Genomic DNA, 11628 nt, shown 5'->3' with positions numbered 1-11628 from the left:
GCGCTCCACCATGCCCAGTCAATTTTTCTATTTTTAGTAGAGACCGTGTTTCACCATGTTGGCCAGGCTGGTCTCAAACTCCTGACCTCAGGTGATCCATCCACCTCGGCCTCCCAAAGTGCTGGGATTACAGGTGTGAGCCACCACGCCTGGCCCAAAACACACCTTTTATATCGTGTCTATGTTTCAAGGAATAAGTCAATGTGAAAGAAAAATTTCCCTTTAAGTTCTTAACAACTCTACTGTGTGACTGGAGTGGACCAAAGATGGTTCCAAAATCGTTGGTGGTCTTTCCATTGAGAAGAAGGGTTTATTTTTCTTCTCCTTGACCTGGGGCTGTCTTTGACCAATTGCCTATGGTGAAAGTGACTTATATTTTTCCCCCTTGGATTCTTAAAGCTCTCAGCTATTCTGCTGACATCCTCCCTTGGTGAAAAGACAGGTGGAGAGGCTGTAAGACCATGTATAGGGGAATCATTGCCAAGGCACCAGGCAGTGAGGAAAATTGTATACACTAGCTACTAGCTGAAGAGGATGCTACAGGCCAGCTGAACCCTGCCTAAATTCCTATCCCATGAAATCATATCTAAAAATAGTCCTTGTTTTGAGTCACCAAGTTTTCAGATTTTGCGTTATATAGCAAGTGAAGAGTTCAACCATCGTGGATTCATTTGCTCAATGCACAGCAAGTTAATATATTGCGTGAGATACCAGAGATTGCGGCAGAGTCTAATAATCATATGAGAAAGGAGGAAACCTCAAAATCCTCCTCTCCAAGGAGTATAGGGCTGGAGGTTTTAAGGAGCTAGGAGTGGGCAGAAATGTGGGATCTGTGATTGGTAGCAGGGTGCGGAATGAAGTCTTGGGGCAGGGAGAGGAAGAAACTGCATTATCATGCTGATTTCATTCTTCTCTGGGGCTCTTCAAACTAGTAATGTCAGCCTTCTGCTGGCATCCAGGATCTGAAGAACAGCTTGAGCAATTCTTAAACAAAAGCCTTATGATTCTAACTTCGGAAATCCTATCTATGGAAACAGTGGGCACACACATCTTCCGTATCTGGTGCTATGTGGCTTTTGGTTACAAGGAAGTGGGCCAAAGGGCAGACTGATAGAATGCTTAGTTATAACTGTATTTCTGTTCAGAACCTGACATGTAGTTCTTGTTAACCCTGTGAAGACAGTTTCATAGTCAGAGCAGGGCCTAACGCTGAGTCGTTTTTTTTTTTTTTTTCTCTTTTTTCTTCCTTTAATAAAAGTGAAAGAGCATTGTATTAAGATTCGGTGCGGGGCTGCAGTTGAACTATGAGGGTAGACTTCCTTTTCCTCAGAGGGTTTCTCAGCTTTAAAGCTGGAGAGCAGTTTGATTTCTAAAGTATTTTCTTAACTTTAATAGCTAATAAAATACAGTTTCTTTTTCAAAGAGGATCTCCGTGTAGCCATGAAAAAATATCTACTTTCAAATCAAAAATTTAAAAAAGCAACATAAAAAAGTAGCCCAATTCAGAAAAAAAAAAAAAAAAAAAAAAATGGGGGAAAAGATTCATTTGTGATGCTCACACAAATATATTTCTACCAGGTTGCAGATAAAAAACAAAGGAAATTGGGAGGCCGAGGCGGGCGGATCACGAGGTCGGGAGATGGAGACCATCCTGGCTAACACAGTGAAACTCCGTCTCTACTAAATTAGCCGGGCGTGGTGGCGGTGCCTGTGGTCCCAGCTACTCAGGAGGCTGAGGCAGGAGAATGGCGTGAACCCGGGAGGAGGAGCTTGCAGTGAGCCAAGATGGCGCCACCACACTCCAGCCTGGGCAACAGAGTGAGACTCCGTCTCAAAAAAAAAAAAAAAAAAAAAAAAAAAAAAAAAAAAAAAAAACAAAGGAAAACGATCTTCAATCAGTCTCAGGAGGGTTTCAACAAGTTAAGTGCAAAATAGAGAGATCAGTAAAGAGAGACACAACCCTAGGCAACCAAGTTAATAAGCATAGAGGCTGATGGGGGAAGAGGGGGATGGGTATCAGAAAATCCAAGAAGAAGGAAAAAGCTAAGTACGGAGACGGATTGGGGTTGTTGTTCAATGCCTGTGCTAATACAATTTATTCTATCTTTGAAAAAATGTTAAACAAGAAATGCCAATTGTTATTTTATTTTAGCCTTCACTGGTAAGAAAGGTTGTATAAATTCTTCCCTGAATCAGGAAAATGCTCAACTCTGACATTTTTTATTTTTCTAAAAGGTTCTTTTCGTTTTCAACATTTTCATATGCACTTTATTGGCATTTGTAAAAGAAGCAACCAGGGGCGCAGTGGCTCATACTGATAACCCAGCAGATTGGGAGGCTGAGGCAGGAGGATTGCTTGAACCCAGGAGTTCGAGATCAGCCTGGGCAGCGTAGGGAGATCTCATCTCTAAAAAAAAATTTTAAAAATAGTTGGGCATGGTGACTTCAGCCTGTAGTCCCAGACACTCTGGAGGCTGAGGTGGAAGGATTGCTTGAGCCTGAGAGGTTGGGGATGCAGTGAGCTATGATTGCACTAATTGCCCTCCAACCTGGGGAAAAGAAAGAAAAAGGAAGGAGGGAAGGCAGTCAGGCAGGCAGGAAGAGAAAGAAAAAAGAAAAGAAAAGAAAAGAAAAGAGAAGAGAAGAGAAAGAAAAGAAGGAAGGAAGGAAGTAAAGAAGGAAAGAAAGAAAGAAGGAGAGAGAGAAAGAAAGAAGGAAAGAAAGGAAAGAAAGAAAGAGACAGAGAGAAAGGAAGGAAGGAAGGAGGGAGGGAGAGGAAGACAGAGAGGAAGAAAGGAAGGAAGGAAGGAGAGAAAGAGAGAAAGGGAAGGAAGGAAGGAAAGAAGGAGAGAAAGAAAGAAGGAAAGAAAGAAAGAAAGAGGGAGAAAGAAAGAAGGGAGGGAGAGAGGAAGAGAGAGAGGAAGGAAGAAAGAAAGGAGAGAAAGAAAGAAGGGAGGGAGAGAGGAAGAGAGAGAGGAAGGAAGAAAGAAAGGAGAGAAAGAAAGAAGGAAAGAAAGAGAAAGAAAGAAAAGGGAAAAGAAAGAAAGAAAGATAGGAGAAAAGAAAGAAAGAAAAAGGAAGGAGAGAAAGAGAGAAAGAAGGAAAGAGAGAAAAGAGGAAAGAAAGAAAGAGAAAGAAAGAAGGAAAGAAAGAAAGAGAAAGAAAGAAGGAAAGAAAGAAAGAGAAAGAAAGAAAAGAAAGAAAGGAAGGAAGAAAGGAAGAAAGAAAAGAAAGAAAGCAGGCAGTTAGGAAAGGGGCAGGGAGTGGGTTTAGCAATGTGCGATGAGCATCTAATATATTATAGTTGCTTCTTCAAAGAGGATCTCCTATAGCTGTGAAGAGATATCTACCCACAGGTGTATATAGGTAGGTGGGGGATATACAATAGATGGTGATTTGAAGGACTGGAAGGGAGCCCAGAAAGCAGTAGTGTAGAGTAAATCTCCTTCCCAGAAGGAGCGTGGGGTGGTTGACACACTTCTGTCTCACAGTGGGACTGGGCTGACACAGCATGGTGCGTCACAGGGGAAGGTGAGTGAGTGCAGCCAGGAGGAAAGAGGTCAAGCAGAGTCTGGGGTTCAACCACCCGACAATAAAGGATGACGAGGGCATTGCTGGTGATCAAATGCCTGAAGGACAGAATTTCTGAATGGCAAAGAGATAAAGTGGAGTCTGACCAGACGAGAATATGGGCACCACGGGGCCCATGGCGGAAGACCAGAAGAAGAAAGAAGGCTAGGCCATTTGAGGTTTTGTGGTTTTGTTTATCTGGTTTGTTTTCCCATACTTAAGATGTTGAACTTGTCTCTAGGGCTGGGAAAGAATAGTTCTGAATTTGAGGATCAACTTTGCCATATTTGAAGTAGTTTCCTTCACTTTTTTGCTTGTTGGGCCCTATTTGGTGTTCTCTTACCTAGTCTCAGGATCTTTTCCCCTATGGAAGTCAAGTTGCTACCATCAGCAATAACCAATCCTGGAGTGGGAGGAACTCCTGCTGTCCGTGGTGATCTAGTGACCTGAAAGTTGCTGTCTGACTACTGGGAACCTGGTAAGCAGCCTCCACACTCCCAGCTCTCCAGTGTCTTCACTGTCTGGTCTTACAGTCTCTAAAGCCCCAGGCTAAGTAGGAACCCAGCCCATGAATAAGTCTCCCAAGGTTTTTCCGGCCCCAAGGTCATCCCCCTAAGACAGGTGAACAAAGGCTTCCCTCCTTCCAGGACTACTTGTTAAGCAAGGAGGGCCTGAGTTTCTCTCCCACCCTCTCACTCCTAGCAGAGATTCAGGCCTGGCCTTGAGCCTCTACACCAGGAATCCCCTCCTTCTTCTTAGACTCATCATTGAACACAATGCTTCTCTTTCTTCCAGGAAGGTGGCAGCGCCTGAAACTTCTCAGAACGCTTCCAGCCTCTGACTGCTGGGCCTCAGCGGCAGTTTGGCTTTGTTTCAGCAGTTGCATCACAGTTGAGAGGAGGGGGTTGCAGGGATACTGACAGAGAAGTCTTTCTCAGGACAAGGAAGGAGGCCTGGTGAATGGAAATAGAAGGTCTACAGTTGGAGTCCAAAAAATAGAATGTTATCCCACAGGAGAAGGTAATAGATGTCAGGCACTAAAAGCAGTAAATCATCTAGAGGTTAAGAGGGGAAGGAGAAGGAAGTTAAAATGCAGCAAAGATGGATGAGGAGGTCACTTTAGTGTTCAGGGAGAAAAAATGCTGTGACCAGTGAGTCACAGGGAAGACCTGAGACATATATTATATACATATTCATCACAGAGAATATATATACACATATATTCCATTTCATTCTAATTCTAATTCAAGGTCATTAACATCAATGAGATAATACAAAATACATGTGTGTGTATTTATATATGTATGTTAGTTCATTGAGACTCTGTGTTCTCATAATTTAATATCTATTTCACAGAATTGTTAAAGGATCAATGAGGTAAAGAAAGAAAAACACCAAAAACATGGGTAGGCATGCAGTATGGCTACATTCCTCACTCTTGTCTCTTCTTGTTAGTTGTAAATTCCTTGAAAGCAAAACCTGTCTCCTCCATCCCTGGATTCCCTAGCACTTACAGTACTGTAGCTTAATAACTGTTTCCCAATGCAGGAGACAGTCATTTTGGATGCAGAATTAGCAGAAGGGGGGTCATAGTGAGAGTAACAAGTGGTACAGTATGAAAAGAAGAAAATATTATTACGCTGTTTGGTTTGAAAAAGTAGCTAGAATAGGCATGATTGATATTTAATTCATTATTTGCCCCGTATTGTGCTAAGGACTTTATGTATATCAACTCAGTGAATCTTGACAGCAACCCTAGGACTCAGGCACAATTTTGACTCCAACTTTACAGATGAGGACCACGAGACATTAGGAGGTTAAGTAATTTGCCTGAGACCACACAGTAATAACACAGCTGCCTGCCTTTATTCCTGGGCTCCAAATCACTACAACATACTGTTTCTGGAAGACATGGTAATATGTTTATCCAAGACATAAATGTTTTGGCAAGGTTAAAACATTTTAGAAAAGGTAATGGGTACTTAACTAATGTTCCTATGTGAGAGGAAATAATTATCAAAAGCTAATAGCTTAAGTAATCATCACATTTTTTAAATTTTTAAATGGAGTCTTCTACATACTAACGCATACTGCTATTTTTGAGCAATGAGATAAGTATTTAGAAGTCCTCTAGAACACAACATTTCCAAAACATCTGAAAATTTTGTTTGCTATAAATGGCATTAGTAATTAAAGGTTGGACCAATGGATTAGAAAAATAAATTGAAAATATTTTAAATGCATATCCTAAAACAGTTATCTAAATCTTACTAGGAAAAAAAGATAAAAGCATATTAATGTTTTTGCTTTCTGTATTAATGGTAAAATTATGAAACTACCTCTATCTTTTTCTAAATTCAGTGAAAGAGTCATTTCCCAGGGCTATATAATTAATCATAAAATAACCTGTTGGTAAGATTCGCAATCGCAATGAATATCTGATGTGGAAAATTATTATTTTAATATTTTATTCTCTATTTTTGCTTATTTTATTGATGTGCATATTTTATATACAACTCCAAGGAATTTTTAAAGAGGAATATTATACAAAGAGAAGTGATCCACTATTTCTTCATTCTAGCATCGGGCTAGTTACTCTATATACTTCTTTCCTACAATAATCTTACCTTCATTATATGAATGAGAAGAGATTGAGGCTGAGAGGCTAATGAACTTTTCTAAATTCACTGCTTGGGGGTGTGTATGGGATGGTTCTCTCATTTGACTCTTTCAAAAGTTGGTCCTCTTTTTACTATATATATTGCCTTTCATTGGTGCAACACATTTAATGTTCCGAATTCACTAACACAATGAATATTGCACCCTATTATAATCCTATTGGACCTTATGGCCTAATATTCTATCCGACAATTGGAAAATAATAATTACATTGGGATACATTGGATTCTAAAATTTGCCTCAAGTCACAAAACCAGCTAGCTACAATGTAAATACTTAACATCACCTCCTCTGCCTCCCTGTCCTTTCCATCATGTTTTTTTTTATAACAAATACATTATAAAACTTTCTATTGCATGTAATTTACCAACAATTGAATCATTTCGTAGTTGTCAGTATATCTCTTTCAGAATATTAAAGAGGCCTGTGGCATGTTAATTACTCTAAGTCGGGGACATTAACTTTATAATTGTTATTATACTGGTTATACACTGATGTTAAACTGTCTGATAAAATTTGCCTTGAAAATTATAAGATAATTTTTCCTTCCCACCAGTTAGCATATGCAAAGGCCTTTGGGTTTTCCTTAAAGGCAATGGGATGTCCTTACAGAGCTTATGGGAAGGCCACGATGGGACTTGTCTTGCACTTTAGAAACAACTAAGATAAAAGTATGGACGACGGCTGTTGGGAAAAGACTCTGCAGACAATGACACAATCTAGAAGTCTTTTCCAATTATGTAGATAAGAGATGAGCTGATAGTAAAAGTGGAAAGTTGTAGAAAGATTTCAGAGATACTCAAAGTGATGCCATAATAAAAACTAGAAGTGTTTCAGAGAAAAGAGGAGAGAAATAATAAATTGAGTTTGGGACATTTAAAGGGCTTTCTAGGTAAAAGAAAAAATAGTTGATTAGAGACTGGTATTTAGAAGATGGGGCCTATGGATTTCTTCTCCAAGGTGCTCAGTTATTTTTGCTGTATTTTTCCTTTTACGAATGTTTTGATCTGAAAAAGCAAAATTGCCTAGGATGAATGAGCTCTTGGGTATAAGAGAATCACCAATATGGAAAAAAAGAAAATGACTGGGCGTGGTGGCACATGCCTGTAATCCCAGCTACATAGGAGGCTGAGGGAGGAGAAGCGTTTGAATCCGGGAGGCGGAGGTTGCAATGAGCTGAGATCACACCACTGCACTCTAGCCTGGGTGACTGAGTGAGACTTTGTTTCAATTAAAAAAATTTTTTTAAAAGACAACTATAAGTTTTCCCAACTCATAGTAGTTAAGTGTGTCATTTTAACATATAAAAATCAGTTTCTAAACTAGACATTGCTGAAAAAAATTTCAGTTTCCTTCAGAGAAACAGTATTGAGCTATGAGGCCAGGCAGCCCTTTTTTTAAATCTCCTGATTCTATTGGGTAATCAATGAATTGTTCCAAGATAGCCTCATCTTTGAATTGAACTAATAATATTATCAGTCTCATAAAAGATTTAATAATATAACTCATATAAGCAGTAGAGGTCCTAGCATGTAATACATGCCCCCAGAACATTAGCAACTGTTATCTATTATTTCTCAGAAGTAGAAATATATATTTAGCTATAGTAAATTTTTCAAATGTGGCTGTTATATACATAATATTTATAACATATAGATTTGTTTGAATTTATAGTACTATCTTAAATTATAAATATGTTATCTGCATTGAATATTGGTATAGGAATCCAATGATTATAAGGTATATTGTTGTTAAATAACATAGAGTAATTTATATTTTCAAAAATTAATGCTCTGTTTAATCTTTACAAGGCAACCCTGACATTCTTTCTCAGTTTGGAGAATAAAAAATATCAGGTTTTTCAAAACTCTTCTACAAGTTAATAAAACAGAAATAAAAGGAGACTAGTGAAAGAATGTCAAATAATTAGAAAAAAGTACAATTTATTAATATAAAAGTATAAAGCAAATAGAACACATTCATTTAAGCTAGACAGACGTTGACACAAACTTTCAAATTGGATTGTCAGTTTCATCAAATTTGGAATAAACAGAAAAATACAGTAGTTACGGATTTTAGTAAAACTAAACAGAAATGGCACAAGAAGGAAATTTATTTTTCACAGAACAAAAATGTCAATTTTGACTTAGGTACCCGCATAGGAGCAGGTGAAGTTCTCAAAGGACAACTTTATTTTTTGTTGTTGTTGTTTTTTTGGTAAGTAAATGAAAACCAAGACATATTTTTCTGCTCTTTTATTTATATTGATGAAACCTCAAAGTCTGTACTCAAATACTTATTAAAATATACCCATACATAAATGATTTCTTGTCAAAATGCATCATTCTTCTTCAAATACAAAAACATAATAAGAAAAAATATTTTCACTTTTCTAAAACCATCACTTTTTCTTAGATCACACTTTTATCTTTCCTCTGAGTGTAGCCCTGGAAAAGCAGTTTGAATGCAAAGCCTCTTGACAAAATATCTGCTTTTTAAAAATGTTAATTTAATATACAAGAAAAAAAAAAGCCTCTGGGAGAAGAGGATAAAGAAGTTAGGATTTCCAACTCCTAGGCTAAAAAACAGCATATCAGAAAGCCATTCAATTTCCTTTACAATGCTGATTAAAGCCTTCATTTTAACCTTCATTATAAATGGAGGACATTAATCCCTAAGCTGTTTTTAAACAATTAATAGAAACCTTCTTCAATCCTATCCATGATTTCCCTGAAAAGCAATAGTTGAGTTCTATTTCTTCAGTGTAATGGATCGGCATTTCATTTCAAATAAAACCATATAAGCATGTCTCTATGTGAGATATAAATGTTACACTCATCTATGTACATAATGCTATGTCATGGAGAAATTACAGTGGTAAAATAATGCAGTCTTTAGCAATGTCATTTTGAAGTAAATGATAAAAAGAGTAGACGCTTGAATCATCTTAGAAAACAAATTACTGTACTTTCTAGAACAATAAAAGCATTCGGTTTAATATCTCATTCTGCTGAAATAGCTTATAGAATCATAAATAGCTGATGCACAGTTCCTGTCATTAAGATTAAGCAGTTAAGAACAGTAAATCAAAGTTTTTTGGGGGTCCATTTTAAGAAAATAATAGAGATTTTAATCATTTGCATGGCTTTATAGTAAAGTTATAAAAACATACACAACTACACATACTGAGATCTGGAGTAGACGCTCGGTGACTTCTTTTCCATGTGATAACTTCTTTGGGTTGTGCGATGGGAGGGTATCGAGTATCTGTAGCTACTGCTCTTTTCGTTGCAACAAAAAATACAACAGAACAGGGCTCCTCCAACAATGAGCACGAGTGCAGTGGTCCATCCTAAGTAGAGGGCTTCTCCAAGCTCACGTTTTTGGGCAACATTCACTATCGGGTTATAGAAATCTCTGATGATGGCATTGGCAACCCAGCTCACAGGGATGAGCACCACCATGCCCGTGATGATGAAGATGATTCCAGCTGTCAGCAGAATGTGAGCCTTCACCTTCTCATTGTCCCCCGTGCACCTGGTGCATTTCATGCCAAGGATGGCCATCATGAAAGCCAAGAAGGACATTACGGAAGCAGCACACATCAGTCCTCTGGCTGCCTGTAGGTCCGGAGAAAGAGCCAACAGGGAATCATAGATTTTGCACTGCATCCTGATGTTAGCCTGCCTCACGCAATTCATCCACAGTCCTTCCCAGAAGTTTTCAAAAACCACGATGTTGTTTTCAATGAAGGCAGACACTCTCCACTGAGGCATGATGGTGACAGCCACTGTGCCCACCATTCCAACACCACCAAGAAACAGCCCAGCAATTTCTAAGGCATGGGTTGCCATTATCCCCTGGGATGGGTTTTAGTCAGCTGGACTCCCGAGCTGCTAGTTCTGCTTTGAAGCAAGGTTCTCTGTGCCACAGAAGAGAACAGTTTTTCTTGTAGTAATGAACTCAGAACCCAGTGGCTTTTCAAATAAGAGCTGCTTTGCTACTTCTGGCCAGATAGTATCCAGTGCTGGCTGGCTGAGATGGCCCTGCTATTGGCTGCAACAGGTAAACTTACAAATCAGGTGTGGCAACTTTCTCAGCCAGTAAAAGGTGGATGGTAACCCAGGTGTGTCTAAACCAACACTTGGGTACTTGTAACGGCTAGACCTGCACATAAACATTCTTTATACTTCTCGGTCTTCCGAGAAGACAGCAGTATGTTTACCTGTAGGCACAGTTATAAGTGGTTGCATAAGCATCAGGAAATGAGCCAATCCCTTGTAATGTGAAAGGTGCACCTTGTACAGGCAATTCTGAAACTCTTAGTAAGAGCTGCTGGGACCAAAGGATAAAATAAAATATCTGCCGAAGAATTTTGCAATGTCGTTGAAATGCCAAAGTGAAACGAGAGTAGGGGATTGAAAGATTGCTTTTACCTGGGAAACCACATTCTTTGGGACACATGTGATCCAAGTGATTGATTTAATTTTTCTACAACTTCAAAACAAGCTCTACTTTGGTGAAATCAGGGAACAGATCATGCCAGAGGACAAAATAAACTAAAGTAATTAAATACATAAGGCTGTCCTTCTCCTTGGCACTTAAAACATATCGGGGTTTTTTAAGCCAGAAGAATTACTCATTGGCACTTTTCTGATAATCTTCATTTATTTAAAAAAGAAAATGCCAAAATAGAAGTCACCAGATAATTATCTTATGTAGCCGGGACTATAGCATTTAAACAAGCTTATGAGCTTTTTTTGTGGTGCTATTCTTGCTGCTTTGTCTTCCTGGGCTGAAGGAACGAGAATTCTGAAGATGTCTCAAGACCCTTGGGTCTATGCAAACGGCCAGTATTTCAAAATAAAATAGTTACAGGACAAGGGAACTGTATTTACTAAACTGTATTATATTAGGTATTAACCAAATATGTTTTCCAACCTTTTAATATTATGTCTGCAGTAGGACATAGAAACCCCTAAATGCAAGACAATGTGAACTTTCTTCTCAAAATAATGATGATCTAACAGTGGTGCTATACTAAGCATAAATGTTTATCTGAGAAAATTCCACCAGAAATTTTCTTCTGGAGATCACCTTGAGCTCTCTGTCTGATCTTTCCAAACTTTAAGCTGCGCTTTATTTTCTTTTCTTCTTAACATCATAAAAAATGATCTTCTCTTTACAGTTTTACTTTCTCTCTGCTTCATCGGACTACCTTAAATCCAAATACGGGAGAAAATCTTTTCTGCTCACTAATTAAACTTTGCGAGTTTCATGGTTCAAAAAATCTGAGTCATTTATGGATATTATTAAAACAAAAACTATATGGTAGAAAGGGTAAAAGGAGGGTAAAGTAGACCGTCTTCTAAAAAAGAA

General features: G+C 38.4%; 1 protein-coding gene across 1 annotated transcript; it reads right to left on the bottom strand.

Moving 5' to 3' along the window:
* Positions 1-8167: 8167 nt before the first annotated feature.
* CLDN8 (claudin 8) lies at positions 8168-10275 on the bottom strand. Its single transcript, XM_037990880.2, has one exon. The coding sequence runs from the start codon at positions 10101-10103 to the stop codon at positions 9426-9428; it is 678 nt and encodes a 225-aa protein (XP_037846808.2). The 5' UTR covers positions 10104-10275; the 3' UTR covers positions 8168-9425.
* Between the last annotated feature and the right edge of the window lie 1353 nt (positions 10276-11628).

The sequence above is a fragment of the Chlorocebus sabaeus genome, chromosome 2 (genome assembly GCF_047675955.1).
Source record: "Chlorocebus sabaeus isolate Y175 chromosome 2, mChlSab1.0.hap1, whole genome shotgun sequence".
NCBI classification, from domain to species: Eukaryota; Metazoa; Chordata; class Mammalia; order Primates; family Cercopithecidae; genus Chlorocebus; species Chlorocebus sabaeus.
Note: the sequence above shows the minus strand (reverse complement) of the source record. Positions and strands in the feature narration are given on the sequence as shown.